General features: G+C 39.3%; 1 protein-coding gene across 4 annotated transcripts in view; it reads right to left on the reverse strand.

The window, feature by feature from the left end:
* LOC113540195 (inositol polyphosphate-5-phosphatase A) overlaps positions 1-23614 on the reverse strand; it is a 158388-nt gene that overhangs the window by 21091 nt on the left and 113683 nt on the right. For all 4 annotated transcript variants that reach the window (XM_053232839.1, XM_026936509.3, XM_053232840.1 and 1 more), the window contains 2 exons: positions 6150-6245; positions 5104-5178 (listed from right to left, as the gene is read on the reverse strand). In XM_053232839.1, coding sequence (XP_053088814.1) covers positions 5104-5178; positions 6150-6245 — 171 coding nt within the window. The remainder of the gene's footprint in view (positions 1-5103; positions 5179-6149; positions 6246-23614) is intronic.

Here is a 23614-nt window from a genome sequence, read left to right on the forward strand (position 1 = left end):
CCAACATTTCTCCAAAACGATGTGAGAGACTGATGTACTCCTACGGAAAATGTTTACTTCAAGTTATTATTGCTGAAGGTGGTTCTACATGTTACTGAATTATAGGGTGTACTTATTTTTTCCCACCTGGTTTATGAATGTTGGTTTACTTTTTGGGAAAAAGTGGTGGATTTGAGTGTGTATGGATGTCTGTGTTGGTGTCAGTATGGATGTGCACGTTGGTGTGTGTATGGATGTGAGTGTTGGTGTGTGCATGGATGTGAGTGTTGGTGTGTGCATGGATTTGAGTGTTTGAGTGTGTATGGATGTCTGTGTTGGTGTGTGTATGGATGTGAGTGTTGGTGTGTGTATGGATGTCTGTGTTGGTGTGTGCATGGATGTGAGTGTTGGAGTGTGTATGGATGTGAGTGTTGGAGTGTGTATGGATGTGAGTGTTGGTGTGTGTATGGATGTCTGTGTTGGAGTGTGCATGGATGTGAGTGTTTGAGTGTGCATGGATCTGCGTCTTGGTGTGTGCATGGATGTGAGTGTTTGAGTGTGCATGGATGTGAGTGTTGGTGTGTGCATGGATGTGAGTGTTTGAGTGTGCATGGATGTGAGTGTTGGTGTGTGCACGGATGTGAGTGTTTGAGTGTGTATGGATGTGAGTGTTGGAGTGTGTATGGATGTGAGTGTTTGAGTGTGCATGGATGTGAGTGTTGGTGTGTGCACGGATGTGAGTGTTTGAGTGTGTATGGATGTGAGTGTTGGAGTGTGTATGGATGTGAGTGTTTGAGTGTGCATGGATGTGAGTGTTGGTGTGTGCATGGATGTGAGTGTTGGTGTGTGCATGGATGTGAGTGTTTGAGTGTGCATGGATGTGAGTGTTGGTGTGTGCATGGATGTGAGTGTTGGTGTGTGCATGGATGTGAGTGTTTGAGTGTGTATGGATGTGAGTGTTGGTGTGTGCACGGATGTGAGTGTTTGAGTGTGTATGGATGTGAGTGTTGGAGTGTGTATGGATGTGAGTGTTTGAGTGTGCATGGATGTGAGTGTTTGAGTGTGCATGGATGTGAGTGTTTGAGTGTGTATGGATGTGAGTGTTGGTGTGTGCATGGATGTGAGTGTTGGTGTGTGCATGGATGTGAGTGTTGGTGTGTGCATGGATGTGAGTGTTTGAGTGTGTATGGATGTGAGTGTTGGAGTGTGTATGGATGTGAGTGTTGGTGTGTGCATGGATGTGAGTGTTGGTGTGTGCATGGATGTGAGTGTTTGAGTGTGTATGGATGTCTGTGTTGGTGTGTGCATGGATGTGAGTGTTGGTGTGTGCATGGATGTGAGTGTTGGAGTGTGTATGGATGTCTGTGTTGGTGTGTGCATGGATGTGAGTGTTGGAGTGTGTATAGATGTGAGTGTTGGAGTGTGTATGGATGTGAGTGTTGGTGTGTGCATGGATGTCTATGTTGGTGTGTTTGGCATGTGTGTGTTGATGTGTGTTTGTGTGTCCTTTGACACCAGGCTCTGTGAACACACATGACAGTAAGTGCCTTTCCTAACAGTAGAGTGTGTGTGTGCACGCGTGTGTGCAGTGTTCATCAATCATGCTCTCTCCCAGCTGCACACACTCGGAGGGAGTTGAGCTCTCGTCTCAGATGCAGGGATGACTGAGACAAGCTAAAGTCATTAATCAAAGCAGAACAGAATAATTAGCCTGTGTGTGTACACATTAATTATGGGAGAGACCAACAGGTAAAACTGACGCCTGCATCACTGCCTCAACTGTGTGTGTGTGTGTGTGTGTGTGTGTGTGTGTTTTAGCTATATAGAGAAAGACATCTATGTGCTCCTGTATATGCCTGCATAGTTTCATTACTGTACATTGTGTTTGTGTGTCTGTATTGTGTTGTGTGTTTGGACTGGCTTTGTGCTTCAAGAAGAGCATCCATCACATTACCAGAGCTGGACTCTTTCACACACACACACACACACACACACACACACACACAAGATGCAAACTACATGCTTGAGTGCATATATGAAATGAGTTTTGTGTATGCCCAGGAGAAAGACACTGAGTATGAGTACAATGTGTGTGTTTCTTAGGACAGGTGTCTGTTTCTTAGAACAGGTGTCTCTTTCCTCTGAAATAAACCTGAGTGAAATTAAACGCAGCAGTCCATCAGGAAAGTTTGTGTAATAAGAGGTGGCATAAGTAAGAGTCTGTGTTTTGCTGGTAAGTGAGAATGTGTATGTAAGTAATGCATTCAACAAGACAGCCTGAGGGCCAAAATTTCACACTACATTTCATTGTGGCTCAATTGAGCAGAATGATTTGCCCCTCTGATGGGTCGGCAGTAAAAACCGAGCTTCGTCCAAGTTCAAGGGCCTGCTGTTTTATAGAGGCTTGTGCTGTTTATCAGTTACCACTAACCTTGAGGCTCGAAAGGGCACAGAGATCACAGGGCCGGTGCACAAGACAAAGGCTCAAATGAGGAAGTACCACCAGAAATAAAAATAAACGTCAGCATTAGCTCAAAATGTGCACTTCGCCTCAATACGCTCAGCCACGTAAATCACGGTGGCTTTGATTGCTCGCTAGCCGGAGACTATTGCTGAGCCTTTCTGGAAAACCGCACAGTGAAATGTCCCCCGGCTTTCTGGCGGCTCATGCTATGTCCCTTGCCATAATTGTGCTTTGATTTATACTTTGTCAAATACGGCCCTGACAACATCGGCCGCCATTAAATGCCATCAATAAGAGCTGGGTGAGAGGTCATTTAATTTGATTTTTACGCCACACACTTTGCCTTCATTGCACGGCCAATATGGCCCCCAATTTTTATGATGTATTCATTATTTTGTGCCAAAACGATATACTGTCAAGCGCAGACACGAAGGAGAGAATGGAAGGTGGATGATCGCCACATCCCAAACACCTCGCACAGAGTTACCATTACATTTTGAATGGAAATATACTAGGGGCATACACGAAATTAAAAAACAAAATAAAGACAAAACAAAAAAACTCCAAACAAACAAACCGAAAAGCCAAATAACACAAAATTACAAATAGTAAATAAATAATATATAAACAAACAAATAAACATCAGTACAAACATATAAACAAGTTATAAACAAACAAACAAATAAATAAATAAATAAATAAATAAACAATCAATACAAACATAGCAAGTATGCAAACAAACAATACAAAAGTACAAACAAGTAATAAACAGCAATACAAACATATAAACTAGCAAGTAAAAAAATAAATAAATAAAAATCAAACAAATTAGCTCATTGTTTAAGGGCATCATGTCGAAGAAACAGTTTAGCCACAAGTAAAGTTCACACCGCGTTTTGAATTGGACTTCTTTAGTGCTGTACTGGAGTTAAAATACCTTATAAGAAATAGAAGTCTATGCTGAACTACTCATTTGCTCACCTTTGAAAAGTTTCTGTTCCTTCCAAGTAGAGTCGGGACTGAGTAGACAACAGAAATCTTCTTTATTTATAAATTTAGATATCATTTTAAGTGATCATAAGTAATGATAAATATGTTTATTTTCACACTTTAATTAGGTATGGTCAGTGGTCAAGTTTTGGGCAGCGGTTTAGGTTCAGTTGCCACTTTGACCTTTCCACACGTGTTTCCTGCCAGTCAGAGAAAGACACTGGAACAGTGTGTTTGGCCACTTCCGCTTGCAGAACACTGGACTCACATTAGATTAGTGCTGCTTTGCTGCTTAGGCTCCCTGACAGATAAAATATGGCTGGACCTACACAGAAGAGCCATGTTATTTATTTATTCGGACTCTTAAAAAGTCTTGAGACATGTGGTGGCCGAGGACGCGAGGAGCATGAGCAGCCTGACAGAAAAGTTCATCACTTGCTCCACTCCTCCCTCCCTGCGCTCTCGTTCGTCCCACCGGCTGGCCAGCTACAACAGATAAAGTTACAATAAAGAGATACTAAAACAAAATCAATGGGAAGATGAGAGATTGAGGGTGGTGGTGGGTGGGTGTGGGGGGGAGAGTACACTTAGCGCAGTCCTCGACTGCTGAATGTCTCAGCCGAATGGTACACATACTCTCTCTCTCTCTCTCTCTCTCTCTCACACACACACACACACACACACACACACACACACACTCCCCCTCAGCAGCAAACCCCACGCCCCCTCGACGCAGCGGTCCCCGGAAAATTTAATCTTCCCAAATCCTCATCAGAGCTCTCCATCCTCTGCACCTGACAGCCACCCGGATAATTAATTATACAATTTCGATGGGAATATCGACTAAACAAAGCTATTAATCATAGCAAAAGTCAATAGGCATGGACACATTCAATCATGTCCCCACCAATGATTACTCCTCTCAAAATACAATAATTATTTTCAAGAGCTGCCTCGAATTAAATTTCTGTCAAGCCGGTACAAGTCTAGTAGTTGATGAAGGATGCAATGGATTTTTATTTATTTATTAATTTTTTTCCCCTTTTGGGAGGGGAGGAGGGACATTTGTCGTTTTGGAAAGGTAGTTTGTTTCATAAGGCTCATAAGACAGTATGTTTAACTGGAACATGACCATCAGATTATCTCTTGTGAGCCATCGAGTCATTCATCTTACTGCTCTCCAGTGATGTGAAAGAAAACACACACACACAGACACACACACAGACACACACACAGACACACACACAGACACACACACAGACACACACACACACACCTATACAGGGACCAAGGCTTGAACACACACTTTCTCTACTGAATGCGTACTAGGACAGTCACCTCCTGTGTTTATAGCCAGGAAAGTAAGGACAGACTATATTTGTTCATTAAACAGGCCTTAAAGACAAGTGTGTGTGTGTGTGTGTGTGTGTGTGTATCCATATGTACATACATACAAGATAAGAAGTTTCTTGTCAGCTCTCAAATGCTCACAAATCCTCACAATATGTGCCTAATTATATTAACTATGTCATAAATGGGGCTGCACTTTCTAAATACCTCTTTTTGACACAAAACAAAAATTTATGAAAACATAAAGACCCTGTTTGATACATTTTGTAATAAAATCGAACAAATGAAGCATTAGGATAAACAGAGAAATCATAACTCACCAGCGTTCCATTGTTTTCCCGGAAAACATCCTGGTTAATGTAGTTAAAAAGCTTCTTTTCGAGTTGTAGCACAACCTACAAGACAGAAAGCAGAGCCGAGTCTATACTACCAGCTTCCAAGATAACAAGGCCACCACTGTAATATAAAGTCATGGGAGAGTTTAGGTTATGGTGCTTATATGTACATTACTATATATGTGATGGTCTTGGAAAACTTGTCGAATGATGCTCTGGCTGGATTCTGGCAAACAGCCAATTAAATAACGACAGATTGGGTTTTGGTCAAAACTGGGTTTTTCTGCCTATACTTCGACACATCTACTTTAAGAAACCATAAATATATTTCACCTTATTCTTGCCTAAGCTGTATTCATACATAGCTCATATGCGGTAAGATGCCAGTCTATCAAATGCAGTGGTAAAAACAGTCTATCTGTATAAATATAAAGTATAAAACCTTGTTAGTACACAGTGAATGTCAGGTTTTTATCAAGAGAAACAAATATAAACCTAATCATTTCAGTTTGTAATGAGATACTGGCTGTCAAAATGTCTGTGATGCTGCAGCTGGAATGAAAGCTTTAAATTCAATTTTCTTCCTTTTCACTTGTGAGGTTAAGCAGATTTTAAAAGGCTGTAACTTGTGGTTGAGGTATATGCCAAAGAGAAACATATTTCCTGTAGTGTTCAGAAATATACACAATAGAAAATGTTAAAATTTGACAGTGTGAAAGGTTTTCCCAGGTGGCCACATGTATATATAGTTTAAATATATAAAATTATCTACTGAAATAAAGTTATTCAGGCTTCTAATATACTAAGATTTACTTAGTAATATACTAAGAACAGTTTTCCACCTGCTCTCTGACTGGCGTGAATCTCAAATAAATAGCAGATGCTCTGAAGAAATGGGTAAATAATTGAAATCTGATTTATGGTGATACGAAGATGAACTATTATAATATTCTAATAGTAGTGTAGTGCTATTGTGAACGATTTTAGTAGTAGTGTGATGTTTGAGCATGTATATGGTTTGCAGTTTTCACCTTGCGGTCATTGTCAGACTCGCGGAATATGAGCTTGTCCACTTCGTTGGTGTCTGCAGTTCGAACCGTCTGCATGGTGGCTGTAGAACACAGACTCTGGAGGCACACAGAGAGAGAAATGACAGATGAAGTTAATAATAGAAATAACAACTAGGTTTAACAAATATTGGATTAATATTAGATGAACTGCCTCTACAACAGTATGAAAGCTCAGGTTAAAAATCTATACACCATTGCTGTAATTTATTTAAGACATAATTAAGACATAAGACACATAATTTTCAACTTTTCTGTAATTGCCATTTTAAACCACTGAAGGGTCACAAACTATGAAACTACTTATAACAATGCAGCTACTCTCATAAACCATAAAAAAAAATCCAAAATGAAAAAATAATAGTCAAAATGGTTCTATCACAAATCCTATACCTATTTTGACTATTATTTTTTCATTTTGGATTTTTTTTATGGCATTTATGGAAATTGGTTCATTGCTTCCACAGACTAGCTACAAGGCTATAGACATTAGGTCAGAAAGAGGAGATATTTTTTCATTTTGTTTAGTACATGACCTAAAGAAACGGCTTTAAAAAAAATTGATGACAAAAACCAAAATATGCCTATCAAATTCAAAACATGAGTCTGTGGCATTAATCAAAAGTGTTATTGTGAAGCACCAGTGCGAAAAAAACATAACCCCTTCAATTTATCTTATTTATAGCTATGAACTAATTATTAATGTTATTAATTTTGCATTAAAAAGTAACTGATGTCATTCAATTATGTTTGTTGCCTTTGTAAGCAAGAACTTTTATGTAACTGGACCTTTTTACACATTGTAGTTGAATACTCCTGGTACAAACCATTATAAATTCCTATTAAAGGTAAACATATTTCAGATGTCATACTACAATATCAGCCACACCCCTATATAACTAATGCTGCAGTTATAGCCAAAGCTAAGCCAGGACCTTTATGTAGCATATCGAGTCCAAACCACCCCAATAACACCCAATGCATTTTAATGATTTTGAGGAACCAGAAATGGAGAAAAGAGCATCATGTCCCTCTGGCCCTCTTTATGTCTTGGTATTGTCCTGACCCCCGAAGACTGTGTGCGCGGCTAAATTCCCTTTTGTCAAGTCTTTTTAACAATTAGTTAAACATTCGACCATCTGTGTTTGAAGACAGTTGAATGAGGTAAAGCCAGTCCTGCTGGTTCCCATCCCACAGGCCTGATTGAAATTCAAAGCACAGATTAGTTAATTAGGTCAAGCCAATATAGCAGAAAGGGGAAAAAGAAGGCCCTTTAGAATGAAATGTCACAAATCAGGCCAGCAAGCTCACAGAGCTGTGCCGCAGATTAAAACAAACAGCGGCAGAAAAGAGAGGAGCAAACCATCTTCCCTCGCTCCTTCTCCCCCTCCTTTCTTCCCTCCATTTGGATGCTTTCTAAGCTCTAACAAATCGCTCCATCTTTTGCTCATTTGGGTCCAAGCGCCAGCTCACGGTGCTCCCTTTGCAGCCTCAAACTAATGCGCTTTACAGGGTTTAAGCTGCTTTGAGCCATGAATAAGCCCAAGAAAAGATCTCCCTAAAAAGGCTAAAGGCAGAGATACTCAGCCTGACAAAGTCATTGTAGCCACACACACTGAGACAATGCTGTGAAATTGATCTTTTTATGTTCTCAGAAATTACTGCTGTAAAAAAAAAAAACATAGTTCAGCTAATAACTAACAATAGTTAGTCTATAAACTGAAAGTCAGTGACATTCAATTTAAGAAAACAAAACACTTTTACGAAGGTTGGCCAAGAAAATAAATACAGAATGTAAAACTAATAATTTTATTTAAATAAGGCCTTTCACTTAGGGTTCAGCTTTTAGCTCTCTTCACCAGAACCCCTCCCTCTGTCCTTGTCTCAGCCAGAGAGTCAGCCAAGCAGAAAACTCTCGCCGTTTCAGACGGGCCACGCTGCCAGAGCATCCTTACTGAAATTAAGAGTATCCATTTATACAGAGTACAGAAGCACAAAATCCATTCATGTTTAAATGCTTTTGATAATCCATGGGGAGCAGGATCTGCCAAGCGCTGATGATGTTTTTGTTCTCACTCACACACATACACAAGGCATATACTCTTACTTCCTTCTCCTGGTTGTGCAGCTAGCCTTTTTCAAACAAACTAAGAATTTAGGATTTCACGAAAAACAAGAAAAATGTCACTACTTTTCACTAATGCAGGACTTGATTTATATACCGTACTGAATGATAAACACATTGAGAAGCATCTTGTGACCTTGGTATTAAAACGTTCTGTCTGAGTTAAGAATGAATGGGGGATAATACTTAGGTCACTTATAATCCTAAGTGTCACAATCTCCAGCTGCTTGTGCCAAGACGCTTTTTGTCTCATTTGGAGGCGTGAAAAGTGAGACCCCTCAGTGGAGATCAAGACTGTCATCCTTATTCATGTGTTCACTGATGAACAGCGAGTCACAGGACGCCTCTCCTTAACGGTGATTAAATACTATAAATCAATCAATCGCACAATCGCAAACACACAGAAACATGCTAACGTAAGTAGTGCTGTCATGCTGCAAATTCTACTATTTTTGATTAATGTAGGAAAAAGGCTCCAAATAAATACATATTCTATTTGATCTTTTATGTATTTTTAATTAAATTGAAATTATATATTTCTGTTATTAATTACAAATAACATTTTGTTAGGGATACTATAGCGATCTACATAGATTTTGAAACATTATTATGTTTTACCCTATGTAGCGAGCATAGATAGTGAATAGGATTTAGCATATCTGTTTGGTGAAGGAAAGGTTATTCCTGCCAGATGTGGATTTAAAGCATCTCCCTCTCTGCGTGGCTGAAGGAGCAGGTGTTTGTGTGTGTGTGACAGAGGAGTCTATAGGAACACACTGCTTTAATCTCTCTGTATAGTCAAAGCATCTGTAAATGAGCAGTGCGTTATCTCTCATTGATGGGATTAAATAAAGAAAAATAAATCTGTAACATACATACATACATACTGTACATACAATAAATTCAAACACAGAAATCTGCTAAATTAAGGTAAGCTTTTTCCCATTTTAACCAAGAAGAAGGTAAAATTTTTCTTCACAAATTTTTGTGCTTAGGAGAGCAAGAAAATGCTGACTACTAATGCTAGTTACAATTTACTTGAAGGAATTTGACAATATTAAAGACCCAGGCCACTATATCTCACCTTATTTTGTCTATTCAACACTTGATTCCATATGATTCCTTTTACCTAGTTTAACCTTATGCTATTGCTTATGAGCTCACTCAAAAGCAAGTGCATCATGATTCTCAGGGCAAAGGAAAGCCTGGTGCTCTCTGCTAATACACACTATAATGACCAGAGGACAGCTGCTGACCTGATCCAGTCATCTAATTGTTGATCATACATCACAATCAGTAAAGTGACAGAGCTAGAGTGATAGACAGAGAGAGAGGGAGGTTGAAGTTTGGTCTCTGGGTCAGTCCAGCAACCTCAGTGAGAGTGTGAACACAGAAGTCTCTTTCAGCTGCCCATTAAAAGGCAGCATCTTAATAAATTAAATCCTGTACACACTCACTAACCCCCTTTAAATGATATTACCCTAACTCATTTTACAGCAACTCGGCTTTTCATTTGATACTCTAGAATGAAATAAAGAGCTATAATACGTGGGAGAGAGGAAATAACCAACTACAGACATTTGAAAGACTTCCTCAGGATACTGCAAGCAAAATATCTATTGATAACAAATTATACAGTATATGCTAAAATACTTCAGAAAAGAGAGATACTAACCCTGAATTTATATTGAATGAGCTGAGAGTAGAGTATCACTGAATAAATCCCACCACAGTAATTTTCTAACACTAGCAATTTTTTATTTCCTAAAAAAAAAACAGTATATGCGTTTTATCCATTCTTAGGTATTTTTAATGTTGAGGAATGTCTGCAAAACATTATATATTATGCATCTTACATTACAGCAGCTATAGACAGTTCCTTCGACAGCTTCTTTTTTTTTCTTTCTCTCTCTCAAAGTTAATAATACAAAAATGCAGCTTGTCGTACTACCGAAAAACCACAAAGTACAAAGCCTACCTTCGTATTGCAAACATGAGAGGAACAGTTTTACTTGTAACTGTTACAAAGTACTGACACTGGAGACTTCATCCAAAAATGCTAAATAAAGTCTCCTCACACAAACAACTGCACACATTTTTAATTCCATTTATGTGAAGTGTCCAGCAAACAAGTTCCAGTGCAAATTGTTTCTATAGGAATGATAATGTATTAGAATGAGTGCATTAATAATAACCTGTGATTTGCCTTACAGCTGAACTACTGTCCCAGCAGTGCTTTCACATAAAATTAATCAACACCTTCTGACCAATCAGAGTGCAGCATTCAACAGTGATGTGGTATAAATACAATATACACTATAGTACAGTGTGATATTGGCATTGTGCATTAATGTAATAATGATGGGTACATCAACGTACAGATGACACAGTGCTGAAATTCTGTGCTACACTAAAGATAAGTGCTGGGTTTCAGTCTAACGTGCCTACTGTGGTTGAAGACACTGCTCTGGAGGGGGGAAAGGTCACCTAGTACAGTCCTACAAACACTCTTCATTAGACCTTATACTGTGCAGCTCTTCTTTCATCAATGGATATTGATTCTCTTAAACGGTTATAAATGAGCCGAAACGATTGGCTGTAAGTAGTTGTGGAGTGTGTCTGATGGGGGACAGTTTGGAGCAAAGCCTACACTTAATGTCAGATGCTCTTTAGAGTGTTAATCCCATCAATGAGAGAGAAAGCACAGCTCAGTTACAGATGCTTTGGCTATACAGAGAGGCTAAATCAATGTATCCTCACAATAAATCCCTCTCTCAGAACACATACCTTCTGCTTCTGCAGCCACACACAGCTGGAGATGGTTTCAGTCCAATCATACAATTGCCCAATACACACACACACACACACACACACACACACACACACACACACACACACACACACACACACACACACACACACACAAACCAGTACAGTACTTCTGTACTGAATGATATTGTTAAGAATAATCCTATGCCTAACTACAGTAAAATAATGTCTTACTGTACACTCTGACATATAGTGTTTTAAAAACATAATTCTTTATCAAATCATGATATTTTTTTTGCAAATGAATCATATTCTCTGTGGACTAATAAGGCAAAAAACAAGCCACAATTTATTATAGTAAAACTGACATTAAGATGATTCACTAAAAAAAGAAAACATTCAGTTATACTAGTTAATTATCCAAGTTAAAAAAAAGTCTGCTAGTCTCATAGGATTGTCCATATTGTTTTGTAACTCTGGTTATAAGCCTGTGATACAGAGGCCTTACACTGCATTGAGCTGACCTCTGAACCTCAGAGCCTCCTCCTGTAGTCTTGTTCCATCACTCAGAGCAGACGTTATTGATTTCCAGCTCATAACTCCTCATGCCACCACTCACTGCTCTGCCATTACATCAACATGATGAGCCATTGTGTATATTTATGGAGCAGAATAATTAGATCTCAATTAAAGAGCGAGAGAAACAGCGAGGTGTTAGAGTTGATGGGTCTCGATGGTGCTGTTTTAGAAATGTTTTTCTGTCACTCCACTGGGTTTGTGGCACTTTGGGTTTGGCGCTTAGAGTCAGAGACCCTGTTGGCAGTCATGGTTCGTTAATATTTTACCACCAATGCTCATAGTGGAGCTGCCAATTCTCTCCAGGCAGTGCCAATCTTGGCAATGACCAACATTATTTCTGGTACAGGCATTCTCAAATCACACACGTTCAGGATGAAGACATTCGCTCAGTATCACTACAATACCCAATGCTGTAACACCTCTACTTTCATTGCCAAGGTACAGGAATATGTTAACACAAGGATTAACCCTATGTTGAGATATTCCTGCAGGATGGATGGTTACCTCGCTGTTGATTTTTTTATTTTTTTGAAAATACAGAATAAAATCTTCCATTTCATCTACATTTTTGGCTTTTTTGGCTTCCATTCCATATACTTTTCTGGCTCAATCAGTGTATGAGATTTTATCTAAAAGTAATTTTCAAAAATATCTTGGACTACTTTTTCATGGGGAGGTGGGGTAAAGTAATTATTACCAGAGTCTCTGGGAATTTAGTCCCATCCAATTCATGTCGCTAATTCCTGCAGTAAGAAGCACAATTAGGAGATTTGATCTTTTTGTTATACATACGCACATGCAAAGAGACTTTTATACAAAGATTTCAAAATAAATACTTCCTTTAATTTTCACCCCAGGGGTACATAGTTTTAAATGGTCAATTAATACCAAACCCAAAAGTGATATTTTTATACTAGGTTATCATATGGTGAAAATTTCAAACCATAACATCCCTGGCACTCTTGGTGAATCATTGTTCAATAATATAGGCAGTTAATAAGTAGATAATATGGCTTTCAATAAGTTCTGTAGCTTTAAAGTGACACTACATGTCTCTGGGTTGATAATGGCAGCCAAGGTGGCTATAACAGGCTTCACCTTTCTCTTTCTCTCTGTCTCTCTCTTTAATTGAGATCTAATTACTCTGATCCATAAAAGTTCACAATGGCTCATCATGTTGGTGTAATGGCAGGGCAGTGAGTGGTGGCATGAGGAGTTATGAGCTGGAAATCAATAACGTCTGCTCTGACTGATGGAAGGAGATTACAGGAGGAGGCTCTGAGGTTCAGAGGTCAGCTCAATGCAGAGTAAGGCTTCCATATTGTGGGCTTGTACCCAACATTACAGGACAACATAGATAACTACTTCAGTTCTAAAAGACTTGCCTCTAAAAAGATATCTGAAAACTATACAACTAGTCCAAAGATAATGCGATTTGATTTAAAAAAAAAAAAAAGCATTATTACTATAACTTTGATATATATGCTATAATATAAAGACCAGAATTACTGTCCTTGAGTAGCTGATGGTATAATAAGGCTTCCACAACATCCTGCAGCTTTGAAGGCCCTCAGTGAAGTTAATGATAGCCAAGGTGGTGTAAGCAAAGGTCAGTCTGTCTGTACACTTAATGATTCTACGTAGAACCTTTCAGCCCTTTCAAAAATGGCTCCAAGCAGAACCCTTTAGGAAGCTAGAGCCTTTAACCATTCAATTTATCCTTGGAGGAAGCTTTTCCAGGAAGTTAAGCAGTATCCAAGAGATACTTGCTGTCTCTGGCTAAGTAATGACACATAAGGCAGCCTGTAAAGATAATCAGGTTTCCCCGGTGTTTTAGGAAATACATTTCCAGTACTTTTTCATGACATTTGTTTCCACAAAGCTACAGGTTTTATTAAACTACCAGTAAGCAAAATATTAATGAAATCTTGCTAATATGCGACAGAGACATATTTTTTGTAGCCTTTCTGTACCTGGAATTCTGATACGGTGTTCATACGACTCTTACAACAGGTAAGCCTATCAATACTCATTTTAATTTAGTCCCTGATCATCAAGGACTAAAATATAGCTGCATATTTTAGCTTATTTTCCACTATTGCAGTATTTTTTTATATCTGTGGAAAAAATACACCAAATTGTGCAATTTCAGAGGCTTTATAGTTCACATTACCCATTTCCATGATTTCAAAGGTATTTTGCATGGCCGGAATGCTGGTCTATAAACATCCAAGTTTTTTTTTTGGCAGATTTTCCAGAATACATGGAATCATAAGGTTTGAAAGGACAAGATACGCATGCTTATAGGCTGTGATATTCCAGCTCTCTTAGCTTCTTACACTACATCTAAACCTGACAATACACCCAGTTGCCACAGGATTAGTCATGTGACCCAAAGTGCCTAACTACACCTTTTACAGTCCACACTCTTTCCAAAAGTACATCTGCATGCCCATGCACACACCTAGCTATCAGTTTGTGAGTGAAGGAGAGCTGGACAGATCACTCTGGGCGGCCATGTAGGGGGTGTGTGGGTAGAAAACAGATAGCAGGATAAAGGGGAGTGAGAGGTGGAGGGGAATGCTGCCTATTCATCTTAGCCAGTGGAACATCTGGGAAAAGCCCTCTAAAACAATGGCATTGGGTCTCTCAGCTAGCTGACGGTCCTGGACAAGCACGTTTGGCCTTGCCTGCACAGAATGGACAGGCCACAAATCATCTCAGCACAACAGGGGTAGGTGGGGAAAGCCAGTGAGGTGATGTGTGTGTGTGTGTTCCCTCTGGTATTTAAGTCTCAAACAGGCCCATTCTCTAGGGCCCGGCAGGACAAATTGGCCAGTTTAGGTGGCTTTGAGAGGCAGTGCAGCGCGAGGAGAATGGGACAGGCCTGAAACACAAGGAACAGCCCCATAAAAATTCATCACTTTGACCCCTTTGACCTTCTGCTGCTGGGGGGCTCCACATACACACACACACACACACACACACACACACACACTCTCTTAATGCGACGAGCAAGCAGTGAGCAAGCATCTCATCATCACACATAACACAAAAAAAAGTCAGCTTGACAGGATGAAAGTTTTTTTTACCTTCTACATTTCCATCATTAAACGTCTCTAATTTAGTAAAGTAGATTTGCTGTAAGAGCATACATGCTGCTCACCAAACACACAATAGCTAAAAAGAAAAGACTTCTTGAGAGGAAAAAGCCACCAGATGCTTCATTGTGCCTGAGTATGTGTGAGTGGTGTGTGAAGTAAGGCACTAAGGGGTGTGTATGTTCTCCTCGCTGTATTAAGCAGAGAATGAGCAGGCATTGTTTCACTCCAGGCTTTTGACACATTTGTGCCACATGTACAAAGAGAGCTAATAGAAGCTTAAACATGGAGAGGCCCTGATCACCTCCCCTCCACTGCTGCTGCTTCAGTCCACAGCTCCCAAACCAGTCACCACAGATGTCCACAAACTGTTTAAGTCTCTCTGCATCAATAAAACCAAGCTGATTCGCAGTTAACCAGAAGGCAATAGCAATGGGTTCTAACATAGCTCAAAGTAGGACTCTTTCCTTACAGTGAGCTGGAGAGATCATAAAAAGTGCCATTCCATCTACACCCAAATACAGCCTGCTGCCTTTTTTATACAGTCTGCATGAACGTCCAAAAAACAATACTGAAACACTCATTTAAACCAACAACCTATCTGCTGCGTTGCAAAAGAGTATGTATGAACCTACAAAAAAATCAAAAAGTCGCATAATCATACTCTCTACTGGCAGCAAACACAAGTCCAACTTTCCCCTTCTCAAGGCTAGTTTCTTATTTTTCAAGACAAATCTATAAATATTCAGGTTTTGTAGCACATCTGAAAAATCATATCTTAATCAGACTGTAATAAAAGACAAAATGATCTCAATCTAAATGCAGAATGAAAAAATAAATAAGGAGACAGAGTGAATCTATGACTATCATCTCAGACTTCTTTACATCTTCCCAAATGTTGCAGTGAAGGTTTTCACTAGATCCCTACGCCAGTGCTAGTTTATCAGCCATCTTATTTTGTACCACTAGTTACATTTCAGATGAGCTTTAAAAGCTCTTCTGATTTTTTATAAAGTCCTACATTATCAGGCAGCACCAAACATTTCATATAATAAACCACTTCATATAACAAACCACTGTCTCTTAGTGATGTTCTTATAAGCAGGATGTCATTTTCCTAAAATCAAATTTAAACGCAAGGGTGAGCTTGGCTTTGGTCATCATCGTGCCTCAGCTTATTTTTTTTTTCAAGTATTACGTTAATGGACCCTTATTTTATTACCCAAGAAATAAATTATTATATATATCTATATCTCTATTCTCTCATTTATCTCCTGATACTGGTCAGTTTATTTGTGTTAAAAGTGCACCATTTGCTGTCTTATTGTTTTGCTTTTAGAACTGAAAGTTTGTTTTTAAGGACAAAATACATAAAAACTTACTGCTTATAACTAGAAATACTTGTGTTCTATAGAGTTATGAACATGCATTACTTGATCACAGGATAAAATCTTCATGTGAACTGCAGTACTGATAATAGTTGTTCACACTTTCCTACATATGAATTGAAGACTAAGTTCAAGCTTATAGAACAGAATTACACAGAATAATTCTGACACTCGAGCCCACAGAGCCTACAGAAGATGTCAACACTGCCATTGTTATTGGTTATCTATAAACCCTGAAGCTGGCATCAGAATACAAATCCCACCACATTGTTTCATAACTAACATGAGTGCAACACTCTTGTACATGTGTGAGAGGCTCTCCTCTCAGAATACAAAGAGCTCAGTCTTCTGAGGTCTGTTTAATGATAAATTACTCCACTCTGTCACTTCATTCAGGAGTCATTTAGCAGAAAGCCATTTTCAGTGAGGGAATATCACACTTAATAAATTCACAAACCTTCTCTAAAAAAGCAAGAACAAGGTACCAACAAACACGAGCTTTCTTTCAGCAATCTATTAGTCTTTACAATCCATTATCATTTAGGTTGAGAGCGGTTTGGTGAGTCATTTAGCATCTATGGAGCTGCGATTAACAATTAGAGATTTCGTCTTAATGAGCAGCTAAGCTCGACTTCATTACTGCGCTAATCAATGCAGACGATCAATGTGTGTGAGACTTTTTTTTTTCTTCTACAAGCAGTGGGATTGTTATTGCTTTTATTAATACAATTCAAACTCAAATAAAATAAAGATGTCAACTTTAAACTTTAATTTTCATAAATGCTATAATGATGATGTAAATTAACATGGATTATTGTTACATGGATTAGTAATTATTATACGACAACACTGGAATTCTTGAAAATCTGAATTCTTGAATCTGACTGGTCAGTTAATTTTCTACAATAGCAGCTCTGACACTAGCAGATTTATATTAATGAACTCAATTTAAAATGTTATTATAAAATTGTTAATATGCTGAAGGTTACTGTATGGAGATATTTATTGAGTCTTGAGTGCCAACACTTTATAACAGTGAGTAAGTTTTCCACCACAGGAAAAACTTCACGATAGAGGATTTTGTGCTTTGTGGTTTCGCAGTAACAAGACTTTTTTTCCTCTTAATAATTTGAAGAGAAATTAAAAAGAAAGGGTGGTGAGGGAACGACTGCTTATATGCCTGCTAGAATGTAAGTGATAACTAACTTGTCTCACAAATGCTCCAAAACATTACATGTAACTATAAATGGCTGAAGAGCACAACATATCATTCATTAATAAATACAAAACTGTAATCGTTGTCAAACTGCTGTTGTGTGAGAGAAATAAAATACTTGCTGAAAAATAATCAACTTCAGGGTAGTGACAGCACTCTGCTGTGCACTGGGTAGTTTTGTTGATTATTTTCGTAATGTCCTGTCGTGTTTTATTCCTTACTTAAGATGAGCATCAAAGATCGTCCAGGTTTAGACATACCCACAAGGCAGCAGACCGAGATGCTGATTCTCTGATGCACAGGACAGCACAGACAGGGAGACATGTTTTGGCTATAACGGCTATTACTACATTAATATGCGCTATCAACCGAAATTATTCAAGATGAGGATGATTATCACCCATGAGATGAAGTATGTCTGAAAAAGTTAATGCTCCCACAAACCTCGTTAAGGTTAACTCTTTTGTTTATCCGGACAATGATCCATGTGTCCCCTCTACTCAGATGGCCATGATGGTGGCAATCTGTGTCTCAATAAGAGTACAGTCTGAAAAGACAGCACACAATGCTGTCCAACACACAATAGCCCATGATTCATTCCCAGCAACACCCTTTAATTTGTTTGCACCATTTCATTTAAATGATCCTCTCCAATCCTGCTGGGTGGTGATCCAAGAGAGGAAGAGGGGGGTGGAGGGAGAGAGAGAGAGAGAGAGAGAGAGAGAGAGACAGAAAGTATAGTCTGAGCCTGGTGCATGGTGAAGTGGTAGACCCCTATCATGTGGGTGGGCTTTGTGATTCGTTTTTTTAACCAATTTTTCATGCCCATCCCTCTTGATGTGACCCTACTGTGGCTCCTTTATGGAGCTGACAGGCCGGCGCAGGAGAACATGCTGCCCTTCTGATAGCATGAAATCAGGAACAAAAGCCCCCCTAAGACATAGTGGAGAGGAGAAGCGGTGAGGCGCGAGAAGCTGAGGCCATCCCCCGCCTGGCTCCCTGGATCTCTCTCTCTCTCTCTCTCTCTCTCTCAGCTTGCCCTGGATGTCCTTCTCTCTCTGCATAACCAGCTGTTAACTCAGTCCTGTCCTTCAGCTCCCATGTGCAAGAATAGAGTGAAGCAAGGCACCTTACTTTCTGTTCCGCCTTCTCTAAGACAAAGCTCCAGCTCCTCTTAAGGGCCTGGCAATATGGCCATCACCGATAAATCAGGAGAGACTTTACACAAGAGGCCATGAATTGTCAATGTGGCACTTAATGGGACCTGTTAAATATGACGGGGTGGTTTGTGGGAAACTTGTGAATGAGAGAAGAGCCAGTGCCAGACATGTGTAGAGATTGTAAGTGCCAATGCTGGCTTTATGGATCCGCACCAATATGGTCCAATGTGATGGAGGTGTAAGTGGCACTGAATAAGTGTACCGAACCTGATAATCTCTCCACCCCTCCATCTTTGCTCTACCAGAGGGGGAGAGAGAGAGAGAGAGAGAGAGAGAGAAGATCCTGATCTAAGAATACTTCATAGCTCCTTCTGTTTTCAACCACCATTAAAAAGGAAAAAAAGAGAACATGCTGGACTTGAGTTACTGAAAAAGACAGATTGGTGCTGCTGAACAGAAAGCAGACTTCATCTGTTCGAAAGGAAGTGAAGTGAACGTGCTTCCAGATGCAGAAGGCTTCCAACCCAGAGGGGGTTTTTACAAACTACCCTGAACAAAAGCAATTTATTCATTTTTTTCCCCTATTTGTTTCATATTCACTCAAGTGCATCTAACACCTAATAGTTTCTCCTCAATGAAAAGCACATTTGTCTTCTACAGATAATGTTATGCAGATGTAAAATTCAGGCTTTGGAACATTTAGCAACAGAGGAAATGAAATAAAAGAGCAACATAAATGTTTAACATGCTGGGAAGCATCATAAGTAAATTTTTCTTTAACGGGTATCACAAAAGTCACTGGTAGGAAGCCAGAGGCAAAAAAAAAAAAAATTCTGACAACTGGAAATGGCATGAGCAGTGCTTATGGGACAAAAGTGAATTTTCCAGACAGTGATAAATGTTTGTCACTTGAATGTCACTTGAATTGTGTGGGTTTAATCTGAACCTCAGTGACCAAAAAACAAGTATAAATTTCATCAACTTTAATCTAGTCTTTAATAAAACTGAGAAACGTGTTTTATGATACTAAATCTCTAATCTACATTTTGACACTAGAACTGGAATGAATTCTGAGGGTGGAAAATAAATAATAAATAATAAATAATAATAATAATAATAAATATCTCTAACTACTTCAATAAATACTATGGTATACAATTAGTCTAACATTTAAGTATGAATTGCATTCATAAAACAAATCTTTGCTGCAGGCATAGAGAGGACACCTCACCTTTTTATGCTGTAGTCCCGTCTAACTAAATACATATATTAAAAAAGACAACTAAAAACATCTTACTAGATGAATGAACATTAATTTGGATTCTCCACCTAATAAACAAAATGGTATGTATGGTATGGAAAGTGCACATAAATAAATAAATTAAATAAATCTCCATTGCAGACAACAAATATAGCACCAACTGCAGGAAAAAAGAAACCAGGTTGAGGTTTAACATTAATTCATTAATGCTTACAGATGTTCTCCAGCACACAAAACCGTTTCTTGCATAATTTTTCTTTCAAGAACTTGCTGGTGCATATGAGGCAGCTTATGTTAATGAGCATTATTAGTTTAAGAGGCAGCCATCTCAGACCACCCTGATGTCCTAACCCATGGTAACTCTAGACACTATTTTGTGAGAGTGATATTGTATTCTCTTCTTCTTGGACAAAACAGACTTGTTCTGTCCCTGCTTTGTTTCTTAAAGAGCCTTTCCTGAGCTGAAAAATGTCTAACTAAAGAACATTCAGCCAGTATGGAAGCACTGAATTGAGATATACAACAACCAGGTTAGCCAAGAACAGCCAGTGGACTACAAAGAAAAAGAAGGGGATGAAAAAGTTAGAAACTGGAAAGGATGTGAAAGAAATGGTGTGGCATAAATGCACACCGGTCAGAGGGATGGTCAGTTACAGGGAGCGCTATCTGATGTTTAAATGAAAGAGAATCACTCCATAGTATGAGTGGGTTCTTATGGCCGCTCTATTTAGCAGCACCATACAGTCCTAGCACAGTGTGTGTGTATGTATGTGTGTGTGTGTGTGTGTGTCAGAAGCTGTAAAGGCATCCAGTGCCAGGCACCTCCCTCACCCCAGTCACCCACCCGTGCCAGCCTCAACCGTGGAGCCCCACACAATGGGACCAGGCCCCAGGAGCACGCTCAACCATCTCAGAGAGGAACAGAAGGCAGCGGTTGTTCTTCATTCTCTCCGCTTTTTAATTACGTCTTGATCAAAGCCGCCACACGCTCCTTCTCTATGTGTGGCTCTCTTTGTTTTAGTGTTATTAGATGGAGAGGGAGAAAGGGATAGAGTGGGAGGGACAGAGGGAGAGAGAAAACAGAGAAAAAGAGAAAGCAGTGTTTGTTCACGCTTGTGGCGTATCAGCCGAGGTCATCAGAGAGATCATGTGAGTTTATCAGGAGTGCTAGTGCATCAGGATGCTTATCATTATACGGTGACAGTCCTCTTATTATTATTAACACTTTTCTCTGTTCTGGGGAAAGAATGGAAAACCTGTTGACTCAAAACTCACTTATAATGGAAGTCTAAAGGCAGGTGTTGGGGCAGTTAATAAATGTTTTATGTGGATGTAAATTAATACGTAAATATGTAATATGTAAATTAAATTACAAATATTTATGTAAATATGTAAATCTGTATATCTGTGTCTTCAAATATCTGTATTCGCATCTGAAACAGTGGGTGTAGCCTAAACCAAATGGTTTTTTTTTTGTTTGTTTGTTTTTTATTTTAATTAAAAATCATTTTAATTAAATATGAACCCTATGCCTCTGGGTATACAGGAAAAAAATAACAGGTAGAAATATCACTGTCAGCATGATCTGTGAATTCTGAGAGTTCTTCAACCTCAGCTACATCCCTCAGTTCATGTAGCTATTTTTTTTGTCGTTTTTAGTTTTGTTTGTACCTGCCTGCAATATTTTCTAACAAGTTCAGTTCTATTTCTGAAAAATACATAAATAAATTGGTATCCTAATTCAAACCCTGCAATCTCGAGCAAGCGGTTACTGAGAAGTACATTCATGTGGTATTTATTTGTCCTTTGAGCTTCATATCTGACTGCTTGCCTGCGCCTGCTTGAAAGTAAAAACCTAGTAGTCACATACTTTAGAAGCTTAGCGACAGAAAAATGCCCATAGACTTTTTTAAAAAGAAAGAAAGAGTTTTCTGTCTTTTCTCAGTACAGGGAAAAAGTGCAATTCATGGCCATGATATTAATCCATGTGCTACAGAAATGCTTGGATAGACGTACTTAAATAAACTGATATTAATAATGGATCTTAATAAAATAAACAATCTAGCATTATTAACTCAGTGATGGAGCAGATGAGCAGAAAATAATGATACTCTTTCTAAAACATATTGTCTTGTTTTAAAAAGCACATTTAGAGCAGAAACTCATTTAGGGTTTAACAAAATAAAGTACTGTTTTCAGATCATCCATTGGAAGCAAATATATGCTCTGTGTGTGTATGTATGTGTGTGTGTGTGTGTGTGTGTGTGTAAGGGCTGGTTTATCAGATGGAGATGAGAGTCACTATCTCTGGGGTTGAGAGTCTCGTAGAACAGAGGGCCAATCAGAGCACGCCGAGTGACTAATGGATGGATGCGTCCCAAAATTAATTAGCCTGACTAATGTAGTGTACACTTAATTTCGCTGCCTGCCTTTTGATTTATGGCAGGCCATGTGCACAAACGCAGCGTGAAATGGAGCCTTATTGTCTGAGGAAGATTTCACCGGTAAACACAGCCATGGCCCCATAGACAACAGCGCACCAGACGCGGCACGGCCTTCCAAGAGCGCTGTAAACAGATGCATATGGACACACAAACACACTAGCAAACATTCACCTGTACAAACAACACACACTTTTTCCTGCTATGCACATCTACAAATAAAACATAGGGTTAGCAAAAACACATAAAACAAGCACACACGAAAACACACTCAAGTCATAATCCATTCTTCTGCTCGCAAAGACAAACAGCGCTTGAGTTGACTTTGGCATCAGGAGTGTGTTGTAAAGCTCTTCAAACAGTGAAAAATGTAATCTTTATTACTGCACTTGTCACTAATGAGCAGTTTACAGGCCTCATATGGATCAGGGATTGTACACAGCTCCACCTTTAATTTCATGCTGTTCAGCCCACAAAACAATGAGGACAAAGGCAAGAAACATTGATTCATGTAAAGTGCCGCCTCCTGCACTTCCTCCTGCTGCACACAGGGGGCGCTGAGACTCGCGTGCTAAACACGGAGCCAGTTCGTCCTCTCAAATCACGCTCTTAATGACAGCAGCCAGTGAGAGCAGCGGGTAAACTCCAATTAAAACAAGCGCGAGTTGTGTCATGAGGACAGTAGATCACGTCAGTAATTAACCTCAGAGCTGGCCCCTATCAATCCCCGACTTGGAACGGCCCGCGAACCACACCATTTTTGCAGGAATTAAATTTACATTCTATTAAGTTTAATTAGGAGAGATTTTAAATATACTGGAGACCAGCAGCGGTGCTGTCACTATACCTGCTGATTCACTACCAGCCGAACCCCGGGGTCCTGCTCCAATCCCAGCATGCACTTCAGCCGCTTGGCTGTGGTCAGACCACAGCTCAAAGGTGGGCACTGTCCACTCTCCTTTACACATCCGCTCTATATCTTTCAATCTCCTTCCAAAATCTGTATCTCCAAATAAAAGTGCTCACATACACCCACAGGACATATTGTTTTTGGCAGCGAATCTAAGAAAGAATTCAACGGATTTTAATGCCAAATATTTTTATGAAGAAAAAAAAAAAACAACAACAACAAACAGGATTTACAGACCTGTGTTAAGACCACACCGTTTTATGACTGGACCTACCCTTACCCCAATCTCTTCCTGTGTCTCTCACTATAAGAAGTGGGACACAGGGACAGTGAGTGCAGTGGAGAGACAGAGACAGAGGAGAGTGTGAGAGAAGAGCGAAGGTCCAGCATTAGGACCCACATGGCTCCATCTTTTGTCCCCAGTGAAAAGCAGTGCTAAATGGGGGTCAATTGAAGCCAAGTCCCTTCTGTCTAACACA

Source organism: Pangasianodon hypophthalmus, chromosome 3, assembly GCF_027358585.1.
Source record: "Pangasianodon hypophthalmus isolate fPanHyp1 chromosome 3, fPanHyp1.pri, whole genome shotgun sequence".
NCBI classification, from domain to species: Eukaryota; Metazoa; Chordata; class Actinopteri; order Siluriformes; family Pangasiidae; genus Pangasianodon; species Pangasianodon hypophthalmus.